The sequence below is a fragment of the Diaphorina citri genome, unplaced genomic scaffold, assembly GCF_000475195.1.
Source record: "Diaphorina citri unplaced genomic scaffold, Diaci psyllid genome assembly version 1.1 scaffold1655, whole genome shotgun sequence".
NCBI classification, from domain to species: domain Eukaryota; kingdom Metazoa; phylum Arthropoda; class Insecta; order Hemiptera; family Psyllidae; genus Diaphorina; species Diaphorina citri.
In genome coordinates, this window is record NW_007379081.1 from 24971 (window position 1) to 48279 (window position 23309).

The window sequence follows — 23309 nt, forward strand, 5'->3', positions numbered from 1 at the left end:
ACACCATCTTCGTATCTTTGTCTCCTCTTCCTGCTCATCTTCATTCCTTTTTCATCTTTTTAATATCCTCCCCCTTCTCTTTTACTTGTCGTTCGTTCTACATTTTCTTCGTCGTTTAATATAATTTGTTACTTCCTAGCTTTTTGTTCTCTCTTTTCTTTGATTTTTCCCCTTATAAAATTAATTTCGCCCTTTTCTTTCTACAGTTGGGTTAGTTAGTCGTTCTGCTTTGAGAATCTATGTGTAACAGGAGCGACATCTTTATTTCTATTCACTGTTCCGTTTAGTCTTTTCATAAGATTATCTCGTAACTCAGTTAGTCAGTATCATTAATTTCAATTTCACTCTTCTTCACTGTCACCACGGGTCAGAATACATGAAGGGCAGTACATTTGGCCGATGAATTTAATATCATAGGCTTCAATTTCACTCTTCTTCACTGTCACCACGGGTCAGAATACATGAAGGGCAGTACATTTGGCCGATGAATTTAATATCATAGGCTTTGTTGGCACTGGATTCCGAGTACTTTTTGATTTTCCTGTTGATAGCCATATCTCTTCTTATTTCATGTTTGAATCGATTGTAAAAGTTATCAACTTCGTCCACGGTCGCTTTTTTCTTGATTCTCCCAGAAGAGTGCTCGGCTGGCATTATTCCTGAAAAGTGATTAACAATTTTTATGAAAGGAGAAATATGCACCTTCTTTCTTTTGGGGTATGCTGGGTCTCCCACACAAGCTGAATGAGGTTAATATGAGGGACGAGAGGCTTGTCACCGAATGAAGGTCAGTAAAAACCTTAGCACTTAGCAGTTATAAAAAAAATCCTTCATTTACCTATTCGTTCAGGAGCTCGACCATTCAAACACTTCCCGGCCGGTTTCATGTGCGGTTCCAAAGGATTTATCATAACTTTCATCGCGCCTTTCTTCTTTGTACGCCTTCGTGATGGTGATTCGGAATGCCAAGAGCGCGGACACTGCAGAACATAGTCCCCTTCGCTGAACGGAAGGCACTTGGACTTGGCACGGTACACCACGCGGTGTTTTTTGCCAAAGTTGTCCTCATCCTCAAAACATGTCCATTTGGAATTGCAACGTCTTGGCCAAGCTGTTTGCGTACCGTTACAAGAACAATTGTAACAGAGTTCCATTAAAATTTCACAGGTTTGTTCCTTTTCGTTGGATCGTTCCAATTGATCTCAATTGGTCAAAACTTTTCTTTCACACTTGTTGTATAGTTAGGTAATTCTTGTATCTTGTCTATAGTACCTGACCAAGTCTTTTCTTGAGACTTGTATTGATATGTACAGGGATCACACTTACTATGAATTTTGAACGTGGCAGTGTTTGAACGAAATAGGGAGAACTTTTGCATCGCTCTGTTTCGTGTGAATTGGTGAGAGAGTGATTGGCTTTATGAAAGATCTTTCGTTACTTCGTTACAATTTTTACCCATGAGTTTGGTCAGGGTCGTTGCTCTGTTCGTTGGGGCTATTAGCAATGAATGTATGATATGGATACTAAATGTTAGAATCGGTGAGATATTTCAAAAGATTTTAGTAGGAGGTCTATTTCGAACATACCTATCTCATGTTTGTAGAGGTAGTTCGTAGAGACGTGACATAAATAACAAACATCTTGTAAGATAAACTATCTAAATGCCTGCCTAGAACCTATCAACAATAATAATATTTAAATTTAACACATAGGTACCTATTTCTGTTTTAAATAGCTTCCTTAGTATTTTTTATATTTTTTATGGTGTCTCTTTATGCCTTCACCATGCTATTGGAACTATTGAGAGTAAAGAAGGAAAGAGAAAAATGTCACTGATAAGTATGTAGAATTGACGGCTGCTTTTTCAATGCGAAAATATGACAGTATCTTTTGACACCAAGCGAAGTTATGCTGGTATAAATTCCTGTCTTGAAATATTGATAATGTGTTCTGTTGAAATGCCTCTTTAAAAGCTGACTGCTGTTAAAAGTAGGCAGGTGGGTTGTACGTACCTACCCATTCTATCGCATAAGAAGTTATGCAGAATTAAGTACCTACTACCTAACTTACTTTTTGCTTAAAAACAACCATATAAAAAAACATGTTCTTCAAGATGAATAAACAATCTCTTATTCGAGTGAAATGGGTCGACCATTTGAATCCTTGATGGAAAAATACCATCCTGCTAGGTATTTAATCTATATCCCATCCCCACTCCAGAGAAAGTACCTCAATGAAAATTCATTAGTATGTGAGAGCTGACTGACTGCATACGATCTTGAACATTGAAAAAAAAATTCTCATCTGACTCTCTTCATTTTTTCTCCTCATTTATCTTCTCCTCTTTCTTCTCCTGTACTTCTTCTTCTCTCCTTATTCTAATGTTCCCCATCTCGTTCCTTCTCCTCCCTCCCCTCCTTGTTCTAATTTCCCCCACCTCGTTCGTTCTCCTTCTCATTTATCGCCTCTTCTTTCTTCTCCCTTCCTTCTTCTCTTTTACCTTCTTCTCTTTCCTATCCCATCCTTCTTTTTCTTCTCCTCCCTACAGTCCTTCTCTTCCCCTTCTCCTTCCATCCTTTTCATTCCCCACATTCTCCAGTCTAGAAATAAATCCGAGTACATTCTTCACATAGAAGAAGTTGAGCTAAAAAAAATCGAGGTCGATTTCGAAATTAGAAAAAAAAGAAGGTAAGTAGTTGAAACATCAAGACTGCATGGTACGTGTATGAAATACATACAGGGTGAACATGAATAATTCAACATCATTCTATCGCATAAGAAGTTATGCAGAATTAAGTACCTACTACCTAACTTACTTTTTGCTTAAAAACAACCATATAAGGACAATATTTGTGAAAGCAGTCATGCTTAAAGCTGTTTGGAATCGAACCCCGGTTCTTGAGTTGACGCGAACAGGTTCGTGTCAATTTGACTAGAACTTACCTGTAACAAAGAAAATAAAATAGCAATTAGTTGGACGCCTTCCCTTAAAGTTAAAGTTATAATGATAACGAGTATTACCGAGAGTTCTTTTCGCAGAGAAATCTCTGGAGCTGTGCAAGGGAAATTTTTAGATTTTACTCGTAGAGTGAGTAGTTAAGTACTTTTAAAACTTGTTACCATGTTGATTCATCAGGGTGTTTGGTATGCCATTTGCTGAAAATAATACAAGTCTAAACAGGGTGTTCTAAATTGGAACTTCCAATTATAAATCTAAGGCTGACGGTAGTGAGAGAACCCTGTACAACAATAAAGAGATGGAAAGAGATAATTCAAGTCAGTAAAAAAAAAAATATATAAAAAAAAAAAAAAAATGTTGTATAGATAGATAGGTATAGGTATCCCTAAAAAAAGAAAGAAAAGGAAGAAGAAAAAAAATCTGGTGTGAACATCACACGACTTTCTATTACATTTGCGGAACACGTATTTGAAAGAAAAAAAAAAAAAAATGAAAATTTTTCTAAGTCCCGAGCCTGAGCCGCCTACGGCGGCCGATTTTTGGTTGTGTCCCCCCGACGTCCCAGATATGTTTTCCTATTCATTCGATCAAATAAACTGTAACATTTGAATGTTCCAGTTTCCACGAAGAGGGGGAAAAGTTGTGAAATACAATTTACGCATTTGTATGGTAATACTTTTGTACTGATTTATGAATTTTTATGATACAATAATATTTTCCGGATTTATTTTAACAACATAAACTTATTTACCATAATATTGACTAATATTTATCAACGTTTAAAAGTATACGAGAATGAACGTTTGAGTTCACAGTTGAAAACTGGATCAAAAAGAACAAAGGAAAAGATCTCTCTCTCTCTCTCTCTATTCTTTCTGTTCCTTCTTTCTTAAATCCCCAGTCTCTCTCCCCATTTATAACATGAAAGAGCTCTCAGCTTTCAGAAAATAAAGCAACAAATATTATCCACAATATTCTAGAAATAAAAGAAACTTGTGACAGAGAGAGAAAGGCTGAGAGAGAGAGAAAGGAAGAGGGTAAGATAAAGTGAATAAAAAATATAAAGTAGAAAAGAAGTAAAAGAAAATGGACAAGAAAGAGGGGAGAGAGAATATTAGGTAGTTTTCTATCGTAGGTCCTTTGAAAGGAAGAGGGTAAGATAAAGTGAATGAAAAATATAAAGTAGAAAAGAAGTAAAAGAAAATGGACAAGAAAGAGGGGAGAGAGAATATTAGGTAGTTTTCTATCGTAGGTCCTTTGACATGTGACATTGTTCAAGATAAACTTAAAGATTTTCTTACTTTCTCCTCTACCTATCTCCAATTTCTTCATTTTCCCATTCCTACTTTCATTTCTTATCTTGTTGACATTACCTATTCTGCCGTGCTTAGCGAAAAGGCCGTATGTAAAAAAAAAATCGGTTTTTTGTGCCAAATGGTTCCTATTATCCTAAATTTTGATCCTATATTTTTTTTTCTTTATCCTAAACCCCTTAAAAACAACTAAAACGTTTTGCAGTATGTCAAAAACGTATGTTTGCCGTAGATTGAAATCTTTAAACTCGATTTCCCGAAAGTAGGGTTTTTTGACATACGGCGTTTTCGCTTAGAACGGCAGTATTAGTACCTGTACCTATGTAGGTATTGGTTTTGCCCATTAGATTATGCTTATTGCTTAGGGTTGGCTTATGGTTATGGCATAAATATGCCAAAATCTTCATACCCGATACGAGTCATTCAACTTCAAGAAACCCAAAGGGTAAAGGCTCGATACTATGGACGCATTGTGGGGGTGTTGGAGGGAGGAGGTAGGTTGGGTTGTGGCTCTTCTACGGAAGAAGAAATCCTGAACAAAAGCAAAAAAAGTGGAAGTTTGAAGAAGAGACATGGCATTTGAAAGTTTTCCCTGGAAAAGTTAAAAGTTTAGCGAGAAATATTTCTACAAAAGTCTTCCATCACATATCAAAGCCAGATATTCGTCTTATCCATATACGTAGGAAGTATAGGTGTTAGCTACAGCTATATTCTGCTTCATACCCGATACGAGTCATTCAACTTCAAGAAACCCAAAGGGTAAAGGCTCGCATTGTGGGGGTGTTGGAGGGAGGAGGTAGGTTGGGTTGTGGCTCTTCTACGGAAGAAGAAATCCTGAACAAAAGCAAAAAAAGTGTTGGAGATTTTTTTTCTCCTTCTATTTTTGAAATTTTCTCTTGAAAAATTGCGGGCTTCAGTGCATGTTCTAGCTTTTTTTTTTCATGTTTCGTGATTAATCAACAGAATGCTGCGGTTGGAGGGTGGCTCGTCAGATGGGGAGGGGATGCTATGGTTTCGTGTGGGGGAGAAGGGTGGTGTGAATGTTATTTATAAAATGTCAGAAACAGAGCCTGGTGTGAGTAGACTTCTCAGAAGGGGGAAGAAGCAGGTATTTGTAAAACATTAGTGCAGAGGGTTTACAACCGGATGTATTTGAGCTATGAGAGGTAAGGGTAAGACCTTCTTGATTTCCATGTCATTTCCATCCAAAACCATTAATCCTTTCCACAATCTTTTCACCACCTTGTAGTATTCCTAGGTACTAAGTAAAATAAGAATCGAGTTTCAATCTAGAGAAAAAGTAAGAGGAGAAAATATTTCGAGTACAAACAAATTCTCATTAGATGAATGTAGGATGGTAAACATAGAGAACAAAACATACGAAACTTTTTTTTTTAATAATGAGAAATGGGGTAGAGAGAGACAGAGAAAGAAAGAAAGGGAGAGAGAGAGAAAGAGACAGACACAGGGGGAGAGAGAGAGAGGAAAACGGGTTTAAGATTTGGTCCAACGAGAGCAGAAATGGTACTACTTCAGAAGCCACGACATGACAAAAAGAAGCTGTCAGAAATGAGCAGTGACCAGTGTTCTTATAGGGTTAGGTTAAACACAAAAAGGAGCTTTCTTTTTCATTGTCTCATTAACCCTCAAAACTTCAGGGTCACACCTCTCACAAGCTATGGGACCGAAGACTCAACAACACGAGGATAAAATGGGAACAGGTTTTGAACGACATGACAAAAGCTGCAGAAATGAGCAGTGACCAGTGTTCTTATAGGGTTAGGTTAAACACAAAAAGAAGCTTTCTTTTTCATTGTCTCATCAACCCTCAAAACTTCAGGGTCACACCTCTCACAAGCTATGGGACCGAAGACTCAACAACACGAGGATAAAATGGGAACAGGTTTTGAAGAACAAAGTTTGAAGAAGAGACATGGCATTTGAAAGTTTTCCCTGGAAAAGTTAAAAGTTTAGCGAGAAATGTTTCTGCAAAAGTCTTCCATCACATATCAAAGCCAGATATTCGTCTTATCCATATACGTAGGAAGTATAGGTGTTAGCTACAGCTATAAAAGTTTGAAGAAGAGACATGGCATTTGAAAGTTTTCCCTGGAAAAGTTAAAAGTTTAGCGAGAAATGTTTCTGCAAAAGTCTTCCATCACATATCAAAGCCAGATATTCGTCTTATCCATATACGTAGGAAGTATAGGTGTTAGCTACAGCTATATTCTGCTACATGCATATCATACATAGCTTCTACATTACATTGAAATGGGGGTCTTTTCTGGCAAAATTCCTGTCTTTAGAGTCCAGTGTCTAAGACTATTGCACCCAGGGCCGTATCCAGGATTTTGTCGAGAGGGGGGGGGTTTGGGCGAGGTCCAAACACTAATGGACCGGGGCCCCACTCCAAAGAAAGTACCTCAATGAAAATTCATTAATATGTGAGAGCTGACTGACTGCATACGATCTTGAACATTGAAAAAAAAAATTCTCATCTGACTCTCTTCATTTCTTCTCCTCATTTATCTTCTCCTCTTTCTTTTCCTGTACTTCTTCTTCTTCTTCTCTCCTTATTCTAATGTTCCCCATCTCGTTCCTTCTCCTCCCTCCCCTCCTTGTCCTACTTTCCCCCACCTCGTTCGTTCTCCTTCTCATTTATCGCCTCTTCTTTCTTCTCCCTACATTCCTTCTCTTCCCCTTCTCCTTCCATCCTTTTCATTCCCCAGATTCTCCAGTCTAGAAATAAATCCGAGTACATTCTTCACATAGAAGAAGTTGAGCTAAAAAAAAATCGAGGTCGATTTCGAAATTAGAAAAAAAAGAAGGTAAGTAGTTGAAACATCAAGACTGCACAGTACGTGTATGAAATACATACAGGGTGAACATGAATAATTCAACATCTCTGCAGTCGAAATGTCGCAGGAGAGGAACGAATGCCAATAAGGGGAAATATAGATAGTCCAAGAAAGAATAACTTTTGTGTGCTGTCATTATGGCCAGAATTCAAGCTGGTAGGTACCTACGGTAAAGATATCAATTTAACAATTACATAATATATTTGATTTGGAGATAAATAGGTGACGTATGTACCACCTACCAACATATTTAGGAAGCACTAAATGAATATTTTGCAGTTTTTGTTAGGAATTAATCCATAGAATTACCTGAGAAATAAACATGCTGAAAAAAGTTTTTTTCGAAGCAATTAAATTATCGATTTTTCCACTCTCCCCATCCTATATAATTAAAGACACGATACTTTTGGTTAAGACCGGTGTAACGCTTGGCGGCATTTTACCGCTTTTTGGCGGTTTTCGGTGTAATTTAACAATGTCTCGGGAACGGTATGAGCTAGAGACTTGAAATTTTGTATGTAGTTCACAAATGTAATAAGGATGCAACACAAAAAGTTTGGTTATGATAGTTGCTGCACTTGGCGGTATTTTGAGCGCTTTTGGACAGATTTCGACCGTTTTTTGGCGGTTTTCAGCTATACCGACTAACGGTTAGAGATATTGTAAAAGTTACAATAGATGAACACCCAAATCAGCATCATTCAATGGGATAAGGAAAGTCGTGTGATGTTCACACCAGATTTTTATTACGATGTAAACGCAAGGAAACAAATTTTAATTTCTTTTTTAACGTCTCGCGTCTTCTGGTACAACCTTATTGTAATTATGTATCTTTCCTTCCTCTTAGAGACTATATTTATGTTTACCTAACTACATTCACGCTTATTCTTTTGCAACGATACCCGTATGTATAGTCACTGTTGTATTAACGTGAGGTATGTAGATAAGTACCTACCCAAGACAAATTAATAATCCTCCCTAATTGATGGAAACGATAAGTGCTAGCCCATCTGATCGAAACTTTCCTAAATCTGTGTTGACAGAGGAATGGATGTGTGAGAAAAGAATCGACCCGAACACAGAAAATAATGAAAGAGCAACACAAAACACAATATAAATCTTTTGTAGGAAATAAAAAAGAACACTGTAGGAGAATGTGAAATATGAAAAGCTAACTCAAGCCGCAAATAATGGCTCTGAAATATGATAGAGAAATCCTATGGAAGGATATTCAATAAAGGCTTAGCAAAGGTAGAAAGAAGAGAGGAGAGACATCACAATATTATACTTATTATTACAAAGCCCTGGAATAGGTATAAAATAAAGCTTCATCCAGTCAAACCATTACCAATAGGGCATAGGACTCTGTAGTTTTTCTTAAGTACGTACCTGTTACCTTAGTTGTTGAAAAGAAAATAGGTAGGTACTTCAATTGACAACAAAAATGCTGTAATGAATAACAAAAATAAATCAAAAACCGGGAATCATAAAAAGGTCGAATATAGATGAAAGCGAGGTAGGTATTAGGTAGATCATAATTCTATGTTCTAAGAACGAGGAGGATGAAAATAAGGACGGTGTGTCTGTTATTACAAATGTTTTTGTTTTTACGAAAACATGAATCTTCATAAATAGAATAAATAAAGAACACAGACGAAAGCAACTGAATAATAAAATACGAAAGGAAAAGAAATATGAAAAGGAACAGTAGGTACGTATTTAGTTTCCTATTTACTTATGAAAGAGAGAGAATTGTAAATCTCTCCAAATGGATAAAAGTTCCTGGAAATTATAAATTAATTTTTAGATACGCAGGGACGTGATTAAAATTTCAATAAATAAAAAAAAGAAGATAAGAATACGAAAAATATGTACCTAAAAATACAGTAAAAACAGCCATAATCCAAAGCTCGTATCTTACTAACTACGATTATTCTATGTAGGTACATTAAAAAAGTACCTTTAGGTAACTTAACTTCATTTACCTATTACAGGAACAACAATAATACATACCTAGTAGGTAAGTGGTTGGTAGGTATCTATTGTTTGCGAGCATTTACGCCTGCCTACTACCTACTCTTATGAAATACATATGTACTCACCGTTGGTAAGCCACCAATAACCTACTCAAATAGATAAAAATCTGATTCCAAAACCATTTTTTCTCCCAATCGTCAAATCAATATTATTTGGAGTCAAAAAATTACCTATGATCAGCTCCACTATGATCAGATATATCCAAATACAGAAGCCCAAGGATGTTCCATTGTTCCGTTGCTACACCAAGGTATAGCATCTTGAACACTACCCGGTTTTCACTCTTTTCCATTATGTCCCTCAAGTGAATATACGAGAGTGATAACAGTGATAACGCAGTATGAAAAAATCTGTGACTACGTTATTTTTCTACTCTTCCTTTTTCTCCTCATCCTTCACCTCCTCCTTCTCCTCCTCCACGTCCTCTTTCTCTTCTTCCTCCTTCGTCCCAGTGTTTCCATGTATTCTATCCCGTTGCAAATTATCATAAATTGCACATTTATATTCCGCTTGAGTCGAGGGGAAAAACATGTAGAAATTTTTCAAATGGACTAGAAGAAATATTAATGCAATATACGGAAGGTACAGCGTGCGCCCGAGACCGCCCCGAAAAATCTAGGGAAAGTCCCGGACAATCTATTAAAAGCAGGGACGGACTTGGACTATTAATCTAACTAGGGGAGGACCTGGAGTAATGAGGGGAAAAGCAGAATTGAAAAATCAGGAGACACTCTGGATTTTAAAAGGGCAGACAAAAGAGAAAACCCACGGGGTTAAACGAAAATATAGACTTCAAAAAAGATACACATTACACACACCTTTTGTACCAAGTACATAAGACCTTGTTTAGACTGCGGGAGTAAAGGGACTTTTCAGTCTCATTCTGGCAGTATAAACAGGGTTTATTCTATTCTACAGCTATTCCATCAAAGGCAATTCTGTAAAGCCAGGCCTGTTTACTCATACAAAAGCTATGTGTTATATTTGCTTAGACATATTTAGATAGGAAATGTCTGATGTCTAAGAAACGGAATTAGGGGGAAATAAGTTTGAAGGAGAAGATGGGACGGGAATCGAGGGAACAAGTGGATATTAGACACATAGTATTTGAAGACGATATAGGCTTAAATCTCAAAGACAAATGGCAAAACACGTTAACAGACTATGGTGGTCTGCAGGATAATTCAATTTTGACACTACCCAACCTTCTCTTCGTTCTCCTCTCTTTCTATTTCTCTCCCTCTTTCTTTCTCTCTCTCCCTTTCTCACTCCCTCCCTCCCCCCCCCTCCCTCCCCTCCTTGTTCTAATTTCCCCCACCTCGTTCGTTCTCCTTCTCATTTATCGCCTCTTCTTTCTTCTCCCTACATTCCTTCTCTTCCCCTTCTCCTTCCATCCTTTTCATTCCCCAGATTCTCCAGTCTAGAAATAAATCCGAGTACATTCTTCACATAGAAGAAGTTGAGCTAAAAAAAATCGAGGTCGATTTCGAAATTAGAAAAAAAAGAAGGTAAGTAGTTGAAACATCAAGACTGCATGGTACGTGTATGAAATACATACAGGGTGAACATGAATAATTCAACATCTCTGCAGTCGAAATGTCGCAGGAGAGGAACGAATGCCAATAAGGGGAAATGTAGTCCAAGAAAGAATAACTTGTGTGCTGTCATTATGGCCAGAATTCAAGCTGGTAGGTACCTACGGTAAAAATAACAATTTAATAATTACATAATATATTTGATTTGGAGATAAATAAATAGGTGACGTATGTACCTACCAACATATTTAGGAAGCACTAAATGAATATTTTTGCAGTTTTTGTTAGGAATTAATCCATAGAATTACCTGAGAAATAAACATGCTAAAAAAAAGTTTTTTTTTCGAAGCAATTAAATTATCGATTTTTCCACTCTCCCCATCCTATATAATTATGTATCTATCTATGTGTATGTTATTTGTAAAATTTTACCCATATACCTATTTGAAAAGAGTACCTGGGTATATTAGGTGAATACATAGCATGTATACTTAGACATACCGTAAATATCTATTTATGTTTAATTACATAGATAGCACATAACGTACTCGGTCCTTTTTTTTTATTAATTCGCCCCAGAGGAAAATAATATGAGTTAATTTATCCACCTACATTGTAAAGGACGAGAAAAATAATGCCATAAAACGTACTGTAAAATGAAACCTTTTTTTTCAAACAAAGTAGCAAAAAAAAAGTAAAAAGTTCAAAAGTTGCACCAGCAGCTAAAAAAGAAGAAGAAGAAAAAGTAATAATGATAATTGAGTTTTTTTTTTTTTTAATTACCTACCTACCCTTTTGTATACCTACGAGTACCACTTTTAGAGCATAAGAATTTACAATTTTACATTAAACATCTGGTGTGAACATCACACGACTTTCCTTATCCTATTGAATGGTGCTTATTTGGGTGTTATTTGGGTAAATGGTGCTTATTTGGGTAAAGTTTCGTGTCGCATCCTTGTCACATTTGAAAGATACATACCAAATTTGAAGTCTCTAGCTCTTACCGTTCTCGAGATATTTTGTTTACAGACAGACACACACACGGAAAAAGTTTCGTGTCGCATCCTTGTTGAAAGATACATACCAAATTTGAAGTCTCTAGCTCTTACCGTTCTCGAGATATTTTGTTTACAGACAGACAGACAGACACACACACGGACCAATGGCTGAAACTTTAGATTTAGGCTCTAGGGACCTCAAAACGTGTTTTGGCACTAAAATCTGACCATCGAAAATTTGACCCGATTACATTACTCTAAGATAAGGAAAGTAAAAAAGTCCTGACATAAAAGTTTCTTATTACAGTAAAAACAGCCATAATCCAAAGCTCGTATCTTACTAACTACGATTATTCTATGTACATTAAAAAAAGTACCTTTAGGTAACTTAACTTCATTTACCTATTACAGGAACAACAATAATACATACCTAGTAGGTAAGTAGTTAGTATCTATTGTTTGCGAGCATGTACGCCTGCCTACTACCTACCTACTCTTATGAAATATGTACTCACCGTTGGTAAGCCACCAATAACCTACTCAAATAGATAAAAATCTGATTCCAAAACCATTTTTTCTCCCAATCGTCAAATCAATATTATTTGGAGTCAAAAAATTACCTATGATCAGCTCCACTATGATCAGATATATCCAAATACAGAAGCCCAAGGATGTTCCATTGTTCCGTTGCTACACCAAGGTATAGCATCTTGAACACTACCCGGTTTTCACTCTTTTCCATTATGTCCCTCAAGTGAATATACGAGAGTGATAACAGTGATAACGCAGTATGAAAAAATCTGTGACTACGTTATTTTTCTACTCTTCCTTTTTCTCCTCATCCTTCTCCTCCTCCACGTCCTCTTTCTCTTCTTCCTCCTTCGTCCCAGTGTTTCCATGTATTCTATCCCGTTGCAAATTATCATAAATTGCACATTTATATTCCGCTTGAGTCGAGGGGAAAAACATGTAGAAATTTTTCAAATGGACTAGAAGAAATATTAATGCAATATACGGAAGGTACAGCGTGCGCCCGAGACCGCCCCGAAAAATCTAGGGAAAGTCCCGGACAATCTATTAAAAGCAGGGACGGACTTGGACTATTAATCTAACTAGGGGAGGACCTGGAGTAATGAGGGGAAAAGCAGAATTGAAAAATCAGGAGACACTCTGGATTTTAAAAGGGCAGACAAAAGAGAAAACCCACGGGGTTAAACGAAAATATAGACTTCAAAAAAGATACACATTACACACACCTTTTGTACCAAGTACATAAGACCTTGTTTAGACTGCGGGAGTAAAGGGACTTTTCAGTCTCATTCTGGCAGTATAAACAGGGTTTATTCTATTCTACAGCTATTCCATCAAAGGCAATTCTGTAAAGCCAGGCCTGTTTACTCATACAAAAGCTATGTGTTATATTTGCTTAGACATATTTAGATAGGAAATGTCTGATGTCTAAGAAACGGAATTAGGGGGAAATAAGTTTGAAGGAGAAGATGGGACGGGAATCGAGGGAACAAGTGGATATTAGACACATAGTATTTGAAGACGATATAGGCTTAAATCTCAAAGACAAATGGCAAAACACGTTAACAGACTATGGTGGTCTGCAGGATAATTCAATTTTGACACTACCCAACCTTCTCTTCGTTCTCCTCTCTTTCTATTTCTCTCCCTCTTTCTTTCTCTCTCTCCCTTTCTCACTCCCTCCCTCCCCCCCCCAACAGACCTCCTAAGAGATTTAAAACAAAGGAAGAAATTCTTCTGACAGACCACAAATTCTTTGTAATCAAGGTATAATGAGGGAGAGGGAGCGATAACGAAAGAAAACCCAAGAAAGAAACACAGGAAGAGGGAGAAAATTGAAAACTCGTGTGTGTAAGGAAAGAGTAGAAAGGAAATGAAGAATAATACAGGGATTTCTACTTCGAAAGTGCATGTTCTATTAGGTCCAAATCCAAAATTCAAAAAAATATGTAATTATAAAACAAGTTATCAAAATGTGTGTGTTCTTACCAGTTCATTGTTTTAGGTTCTACCTCAGACCTAAAACAATTTGTTTTAGGTCTGAGGGCCTGAGAGGTATTCGATGAACGAGTTTTTACCTGGAACTTGGTACTCCACTCTCTTCGCGCAGAAAGTACAAAGTCGGGAGTGAAGAGTGTAAAAGGTAAAGTCGTTCTTGGAACGAGACACTAGACATAACTTTACGTTGGGCAATGTAGTATGCTTCATATACCTACATATTATGTCATTCATTAATTACTTTCTACTTTTATTATGTTAACTAAGTATTAGGATAAGGAGAGTAACAGAGGCCACCCTGTATTTAATTTGCCACAAGCCACACTCAATGTTCTAGGTATGGGGTGTTAAATTAAAATTTTCCTCGTATAACGCTACCGAACATACTTGAGAAATAAATTGTACGAAATTTAACATAAATATAATAATAATTATGTAGGTATGTGTTGCTACATACCTTGGTAGCTGGAGAACTTTTTCCTATGAAAAATGCACTTGCCTCTACAGTCGACACTCTACAACTCTACGAGTACATGGTGTGAGAAGGGTGTTTGGAATGTGGCTAAGTAGGTAGGTACCTAACTTCCAAGCATCTGCAGTTTGGCACACTAATGGCCGCGAGTCCCGACCTAGGATTAGGGCCGTATTTAGAGGGGGCGAGGGAACCCCAGCCTCCCCCTCGGGCTTCTTTCTTTCAGCTGAGTTTAACTTCAACTCATTGGAATAAACAATCTGATTTGTCGATTTTAATCTTTGAATTTAAATTCAGCCAATCAGAATTCAGTTGAAATTAATCTATGTTTAAAGATTTAAATCCGGATTGTGACCGCGGCCCAGATATCTACCTATGAAGGTATGAAGTGGTCTGTATTCAGATAAAATGTTGATTAGTTACGCAGTGTAATCAGAACAAACAGGGCAGGACACGCGGGATAAGCTAATAACTTTTTGCATTGATTAATATTCACCCCGTGAGATTGGGGTTACACGGGTACAGTGGGTACAGAGGTTACACCGGGTACAGAGCGCGACATGTATTAATTCCTCCAGGGAATAGCGATGAAACAGCTTTCAATTAAATAATATTATTCTAGGTACCTACATAGTAACACTCGATTTAAAGATTTAAATCCAGATTGTGACCGCGGCCTAGATATCTACCTATGAAGGTATGAAGTGGTCTGTATTCAGATAAAATGTTAATTAGTTACGCAGTGTAATCAGAATAAACAGGGCAGGACACGCGGGATAAGCTAATAACTTTTTGCATTGATTAATATTCACCCTGTGAGATTGGGGTTACACGGGTACAGTGGGTACAGAGGTTACACGGGTACAGAGCGCGACATGTATTAATTCCTCCAGGGAATGGCGATGAAACAGCTCTCAATTAAATAATATTATTCTAGGTACATAGTAACACTCGAAAACACAGTAATTTCACAGAGATCCGGAAAATTTCAAATGTAAGTACGATATACAGGGCGGTGTTATTAGTTCGTGCGACAGAGAATTTCCGGAAACATTGTGGTCACATCAATATATTTTTTAGAATATCTTGTATTACAAAATTTACAGTGGTACACACTGTATCAATACACACGACGAAGAGATGGTGAAAACATGATGGGGACTTTCCATTTATAATTTACAGGGATCGTTTGTTTTCCATTATTTACTCATTAGTGTTTTCAATTAATGGCTGGCCTTGTCATAATGATGGCTAATTTTCAGTACGGAGTCACTGAATACAAAGCTTATTGTTCTGCATCAGCATGCTGACTTTTGTTCTATATACTGGTCGGGTTTAGGTGTTCAATACGGTTCCCTCCACCTCCGCCTCGTACAAAATAATGATCCACAGCTATACTCGAACAAAAAAGGAACCACCCTATATAGCAAATTTTTAGCCAGGTATCTTTTTCACTTGAAATTTTACTTGAATGACTCTAGCAGTCATTCGTTAGAAATGTTAGAATATTTTAAAATATTTATTTCAATTTTTTTATCCGTACAGTTTTAATTCATGGATTTTTTAGGGAGAATACTTTTCGGAGAGTCCAATGCCCATCAGCAGACTTCGTCTGATGAGAACAAACCTCCTGACACGGAATTCATATCAACTTTGGAAAAGCAACTAATAGACAACGCTGTCAACTCTCTACTCAACTTGGACCCCCTTTCTGAAAGTCTCGATGTTCTAAATCTATTGAGTAATAAAGTCAAAACTGCATTGGATTTACAAATAACAGAATTGCAACAAAATTGTCGCAAATATGAAGACATCTGCGAGGAATATCGAGAACAAATTCATCAGCAGACAGAACGACTTCAAGATAATTCATTGTCAAATGATTCCGTCAATAAAACTGACGAAAAGAAGAGAGAAGAGGAATTAGAAGAAACTAGAAAAACGAATCATAGTCTCATATCTGACTATGAAGAACATAAGAGAAAAGTTGATGAACTCAGGAAAAAAATTCGTGTCAAACAGCTCCAAAAAGAAGGCCTTGAAACATCGTTCGAAATTATGAAAGAGATTCGTTCCAAAGAAAAAGAGTTCTTGAAATCATCAGAATCTTTGAATGATGATGAAACCGTAAACGCTGATCAGCAGAAGGACAATTCGAATCTCTTGAAGGAAATTGATGATCTGAAAGCTCAAAAAAACCTAGCTGAATCGAAACTGAATCAATCGGAAAGTATCCATCGCAAACTTCTTGAGGAAAATATAGCTTTGAAAGCTAAAATTGATGATCAAGAAAAAGAGAAAGTCGAGAAAGAAAAGCAGGACCAAGAGGCCATGAAAAGGTTTTTCAAACAAATCGATCAGGTGGTGGATGCTGAAATCATACGCGTTGAAACTCAATTCAAAGGTTTGGTAGAACAAAATCAGAAAACGTCTGAAGAAAATAAAAAATTAAGACTGAAAAATCAAGAACTAGAAAAACAGGTAAATTCTTTGATTGCTAAAGAGAACGAGTATCAAGAGAAGTCTCAAGATCTTTTGACCAAAGTTGATCTATTAGTTGCAGAAAAAGATGATTTAGAAGCCAAGTGTCAACGTTTGGAGAACGACCACAATATAATCTTGGAAAAATATCAAAATACCATAGTAATGATAGATGAACAAACAAAGGAGAAAGAGATTAGTGATAAGGAATATCAAGAGAAACTCAGTACACTTTTGAAAAGTATGGACCATTTTAAAGAAGTTGAAGTCAGTCGTGCTGAATCCAAGCTGAAAAGATTGGAAAAAGATAATCAGAAACTTATGGAAGAAAACCATGATCTTAGAGTTAAAATGTTGGACATTGCAATCCGAGATGTCATGGGTATCAAACAGGATAATGGAACTCCTCAAAGATGATGAAAAGAATCTAAGTAGGTAGGTTTTATTCGACCTGTGATTGAGGAAATGCAAAAAAGTAGGTAATTTGGTTTTTAAAGTGTTTTAATACAATTTTATTTACATCCATTCGCTGTACCTATGTAGGTAGGTACGTGCCCAAACTAAATATATACAGTAACTAGCTGAATTCCGTCGCTTCGCTCCGGAATCCCGTCAGTTCATCCCGAGGCATGGCCAAACTTGTAGAAAAGGCATGGCCGAACTTGTAGAAAATAATAAAAAATACGGTCGTGCTGCGCGCTCCCTATTAGCTACATAGTTATCAAACTAAAAACATAAGCGAAACTCAAAAGGTTGGTCGAGAGCGGAACATTTCTCTCCCGCAGTCTCTGCACTCTGTGTATTTCTTATGGAGATTTTAGCGATCAAAAATTGATCATATCTCAGGATCGGTCTAGATTTTCGCAAAATCCTTTCTTATTGCACACCTAGACCATAAAAGGAATATTCCTACCAAATTTCAGCTTTCTAGGTGTTGTGGTTCTAGAGATAGAGCGATCAGTGTGTGAACTATGAAATGTGAAATGTGAAATGTGAATGAGTGAATGGATCTCGTTCTTATAATATAAGAATACAATATTTGTCCTATTTTTGAATGAGGACACCGAAAATACGTATACCTTACCTATAAATAGTAAATACCCATAGGTTATTATTTTTCTTATGTAACCCATATAATCACATAGAAATGGTGTATCAAAATGAGATACATAGGTAGATATTATGAAAATAAAATGTATCATTTGAGGTCTTTAGGTACAATACTGAAGATCCCCCATAAATACTTGAATATTCCCATGACCTACTTATGTGAATGATGAATACAGAGTTTTTCCCAATGCATTCTTTATGATTTGGAACTTCTATTGCACATTGCATACTCAATGGATTTCACGGCGTTCATACAAATAACACTGTTTCTCCTCGCCTGAATGTTCAGGAGTGCCAGGACGCTCTCTCTCTCTCTCTCTCGTTCTCATTTTTCTCCTTCCTTCTTTTCCTTTATTCTTACAAAATGGTGGGGTCATGAAGAGCTTTATTGTACCGCTAGGTACCTAGGTATAAATCTGCTTGTTATTTCGTTTGATAACAAGGGAAATAAAAAGAAGAAGAAGGTTTCGTTTATTTTGGAATTTTCGAACATTTCCATTTTGTTTCATCGTCTACCTAACCTTCAAGGAAAATGATATGGGTATAAATCTGCTTGTTATTTCGTTTGCTAACAAGGGAAATAAAAAGAAGAAGAAGAAGGTTTCGTTTATTTTGGAATTTTCGAACATTTCCATTTTGTTTCATCGTCTACCTAACCTTCAAGGAAAATGATATGACAACATTGTTTTTATATTCTTTTGCATTCTCTCTCTCTATCTCTCTCTCTCTCTCTCTCTCTCTCTTTCTATACCTCTTTATTCCTCTTGCTCTTACGAAATACATTCTCACGTGTAGGTAGGTATGATTTGATTTGATCTTTAGAAAAAAAGGAAAGGGGTGAAGTTAAGAAAAAAAAAAAAATGCCCGTACAAGACAAAAAAAAATGGGATTAAAGAAAGCACGAAGGAAAAGTTTGAAGAAAAAGTATGAAGCAAAGAAGAAGAAGGAATTGAAATTGTTTCTAGTACAGTCATTAAAACGTCTCGAACAGATTAGCGTAACAAATCACCAGTAGCCTCTTCGATTCGCTTGTGTGACAGGGACTCTAGAGTCATAAAACCAAGGGGGAAGAACAAGGGCCGCATGGAAAAAAGGAATAGGGACTGGGGTAATTAAAGAGTTAACGCAAAATATTAGTTAAAAAGTTAAATGTCCCTATATCTATACAGTTTATTATACAAATTCAGCATTATTGTACATAATATAAATACATAGAAAGCTATATTTCATTCAAAATACACAACCTCATTCCAACTTTTAATTATGTCCCAAATCCATGAAAACAGTTTCATGGTTCCAAAGGGATGGAGTTCGTAGTTTTCTTTTCCGTTGAAAAATCAATTTGCCGCAAAATTGTGCAGTTCACATAAAAGTTAAAAGACCAAGTGCCGCTGCCTTCCTATGAACATTGAAGTCATTAGGGAAAATGGCGAAGTTTAAATCATTATAAATATGAACGTAGGTGTCATTAAAAATGTTTTAATGTTGCAAAAATTGTAACTTTTATTTGATTATAAAAAGAGGAAAAGCAGAAGTACATTACATTTCACTGAGTGACACATATCTCTGTAAAACACTGAAGTTAAGTAACATTGAGCATGGTGAGTACCTGTCTCAGTGGCCAACTAGGCACAACACGTGTGGAGTATACTCAGTCTGCCTTGTAATGACAACACATTCTGGAAGAGCTTACCTTGTTGAAATTCCCGGACGAGGATCATTCACAAAGTTTTTTCGACCTGTCTCAGTGGCCAACTAGGCACAACACGTGTGGAGTGTACTCAGTCTGCCTTGTAATGACAACACATTCTGGAAGAGCTTACCTTGTTGAAATTCCCGGACGAGGATCATTCACAAAGTTTTTTCACCATTTATTTAAAAAGTATTCACATAAAATTATTGCAATGCATTTAAATCTATTGAGGAGGATCATTCACAAAGTTTTTTCTTTCTCTTCTTTCTTCTTCTGCTTATTATTCTTCTCTTTTTTTTCTTCTGCTTCTTTCTTCTCCTTCGTCTTTTCCTCCTTGTGAATTGATAAAAAGGAACAGCCACGAGTAAGAACTTACAGGAGGAAAGTTTTTGTCCATTCTGGAGTTTTCTAGAGTTAGCAGTTTGAGTGCACTGCATTCGTTACACATTTTTCATTTTGAGAATACAATAATTAATAATAATAAACTTTTTAACGAGCATAGTTTACCAAAGTTCGCCCAAAGAAGAAAGAAAAATCGGGGGAATGGCAATCTAATTGGGTTAATTTCTTACAAAGAAGAAAAAACTCATTAGAAAAAAAATCAGGACAAAAAAAAAGCGAAATTAATGTTATGGTGAAATCTCAGAGAGAGCGAAAAAAATACATGACAGAGCAAAAGAGAGAAAAAAAGTTTGAGCCTTATGGAATCTCAGAGAGAGCGAAAAAAAATACATGACAGAGCAAAAGAGAGAAAAAAAGTTTGAGCCTTATGGAAAGGGAGAAAGGGAGAAAGCTAGGTAATCCACCTAGAAGAAGAGATAAGAAGGAAGAACAACTTCAGACGGAGAAAAATATTTCAGCTTATGCAAATGATACTGGAGAAATCACAGCCTCATATCGTTGGCAACGTGGTAAAGAGAAACAAAGTTAGACTCACTACTAGAGGAAATGAGAGAGAAAGAGAAAAGGGGAGAGGGAAAGTTAGAGTGAGAGGAAGAGAGAGATAAAATGGGAAAGAGTAAAAATGGGGTGGTACCTATGATTGGGATGTAGTATGAGTAGGGGGTGAAAACAACCCATAGGCAGTTTGAAAATCCAGTGGGAATCAAGTTTTTTGAAAACTATACCTATATTCGAAAGTTCCCATAAATGCAGGAGTTTCATTATTAATTGCGAAAAATTCCACTATAAACGCTTTGCAAATGAAAATAAATCTTAGAATGACCTATTAATTGCAGGCGACTCTTTAGTTTAATTTTCCATTTCACCAAAGAATAATATAGGTGTAAAAGGATATCATAAATACCTCTAGGTTTTTATACCTACTGAGGTAGGTACTTACATAGTTATTACCAGTCATGAGTAATAATTCGCTCTTCGGTACTCTTGGTCAAGATGAGTCGCCAATCAAAAGGAGCCATAAGGATTAAGATAAGTCAGCAATGATAGACTCAGCAATCTCAGAAGTCCGTAGCCATCACCAGGTGAAATCATATCCTTCTTGTAAACAATGGACACCATGAGCTATTTATTGGTTTGGCTTTGAGACATAAATAGGTAAATTATCAAGCAGTAAGGACCACATGAGGTCGAATTTAGGAAAACTTGGTATCCCTATAAGTATTTACCTGTTTTAAATTTCAGGTAGGTAGTCCGTTATAGTTGATAAAAACTTCATGATTACCTATATTGGAGTATCTGGGGGGGATAAAAAAACAAGGACTGGACAGGGAAAGAATAGGGATTGAAAATAATGGGAGGGGCTAAGGGGTAGGAGTGGTATCGGTAACCATTGGAGTGTCTGAGGGGGATAAAAAAAAAAAACAAGGACTGGACAGGGAAAGAATAGGGATTGAAAATAATGGGAGGGGCTAAGGGGTAGGAGTGGTATCGGTAACAGAACGGTAAGGGCATTTGTATTGCTATCAAACCTGAATGAAATTTATTATCGGATGACTAGATTGTGTGATTGTTTTCACCATTTATAGGTATTTAATGAATTTACAAGACCGACATCGTCGTCAACATTATTCGAAATAAAGAATAAATACATATGAATAATCAAAAACAATTCCTAGGTAGTTTGATATGTACCTCCATCTTGAAGAACAACTAATGGTACAACTACAAAATTAAGAGTTACAGTTATTCGAAGTAAAGAATAAATACATATGAATAATCAAAAACAATTCCTAGGTAGTTTGATATGTACATCCATCTTGAAGAACAACTAATGGCACAACTACAAAATTAAGAGTTTCAAGTTGTTCCTAATGATCATAGGTACCGCCTAACCATTTATTGTGTGACGCCCTCCCTATCGATATAAGAGTAGTTGTCAAACGTTCTATAGAGGTTATTCCAAACAGTCCTCTCAACCAATGCAAAGATTGCAAAGTGAAATTTTCATGTTCATAAAGAAAATTCAGTTCTAGGTATTCCTCTTTTTCCCGTCTTCCCCTGTGAGCTGAAGGTTAGTTATTTTATATCATACCTCACAGCCTCATTCAGGCAGTCACGTTCTAAGAGTTACAAGTTGTTCCTAATAATCCTAATGATCATAGGTACCCACCAATTATTGTGTGACACCCTCCCTATCGATATAAGAATAGTTGCCAAACGTTCTATAGAGGTTATTCCAAACAGTCCTCTCAACCAATGCAAAGATTGCAAAGTGAAATTTTCATGTTCATAAAGAAAATTCAGTTCTATTCCTCTTTTTCCCGTCTTCCCCTGTGAGCTGAAAGTTAGTTATTTTATATCATACCTCACAGCCTCATTCAGGCAGTCACGTTCTCGTAATTCTGGTGCATAATTTTTCGGGTTTCAAATTCGGCATTATAACTCACAGCACAAAAGTTGCTTTAACTCTAAACGGTCTTGATGTTTTCATAAAGAATTTTTCCAAGTTCAATTTGCACTTTCTTCCTCGTCTTATTTATCTTCTTATCTGCACTTTTCCGGATTTTACGTATTTCGGGTCGGTGTTAACTCCTTTATCCTACCCCTCCATTTCTCCTATCCAATACCTCCTCCCTTCTACATCCGTTTTCTATCAAGCTTTTTAACGAGCATAGTTTACCAAAGTTCGCCCAAAGAAGGAAGAAAAATCGGGGGAATGGCAATCTAATTGGGTTAATTTCTTACAAAGAAGAAAAAACTCATTAGAAAAAAAATCAGGACAAAAAAAAAGCGAAATTAATGTTATGGTGAAATCTCAGAGAGAGCGAAAAAAATACATGACAGAGCAAAAGAGAGAAAAAAGTTTGAACCTTATGGAAAGGGAGGAAGGGAGAAAGCTAGGTAAGTTAGACCTAATCCACCTAGAAGAAGAGATAAGAAGGAAGAACAACTTCAGACGGAGAAAAATATTTCAGCTTATGCAAATGATACTGGAGAAATCACAGCCTCATATCGTTGGCAACGTGGTAAAGAGAAACAAAGTTAGACTCACTACTAGAGGAAATGAGAGAGAAAGAGAAAAGGGGAGAGGGAAAGGTAGAGTGAGAGGAAGAGAGATAAAATGGGAAAGAGTAAAAATGGGGTGGTATGATTGGGATGTAGTATAGGTAGGGGTGAAAACAACCCATAGGCAGTTTGAAAATCCAGTGGGAATCATGTTTTTTGTTATTTTTTTTTTTTTTTTTTTTTTTTTTTCAATGTTTGGTTATACTCAGTGTAATAGAAAGAAAAATATGTCAAACCCTCAAGCAGAATTTGCTCAGTGACCTGAAGAAAGAAATGAATTTTATTAGATTGGAGAAATTTATCACACATGTATCTTTAGGCCACCTGACGTTCAATATTTCCTGAGCACTATTT

At 36.5% G+C, this 23309-nt stretch overlaps 2 protein-coding genes across 2 annotated transcripts; one reads left to right on the forward strand and one right to left on the reverse strand.

The window, feature by feature from the left end:
* Positions 1-238: 238 nt before the first annotated feature.
* LOC103516745 lies at positions 239-1430 on the reverse strand. The gene is made up of 3 exons (XM_008481733.2): positions 839-1430; positions 420-659; positions 239-330 (listed from the first exon to the last, which is right to left on the reverse strand). Exons 1-2 carry the CDS (start codon positions 1152-1154, stop codon positions 427-429), a joined length of 549 nt encoding a protein of 182 aa, XP_008479955.1. The 5' UTR covers positions 1155-1430; the 3' UTR covers positions 239-330; positions 420-426.
* A 13957-nt stretch (positions 1431-15387) lies between these two features.
* Positions 15388-17200, forward strand: LOC103516746 (interaptin-like). Its single transcript, XM_008481734.2, has one exon. It carries the CDS (start codon positions 15758-15760, stop codon positions 17099-17101), a length of 1344 nt encoding a protein of 447 aa, XP_008479956.1. The 5' UTR covers positions 15388-15757; the 3' UTR covers positions 17102-17200.
* Positions 17201-23309: the final 6109 nt, after the last annotated feature.

What these genes read in the sequence shown, in the direction of transcription:
- LOC103516746 (XM_008481734.2), top strand. Translation starts at nt 15,758, where the DNA reads ATGGATTTTTTAGGGAGAATACTTTTCGGAGAGTCCAATGCCCATCAG.
- LOC103516745 (XM_008481733.2), bottom strand. Translation starts at nt 1,154, where the DNA reads ATGGAACTCTGTTACAATTGTTCTTGTAACGGTACGCAAACAGCTTGG. An exon ending in TCGAGCTCCTGAACGAATAG is followed by an intron (nt 660 to 838) that starts GTAAATGAAGGA and finishes ATCACTTTTCAG; the next exon opens with GAATAATGCCAGCCGAGCAC.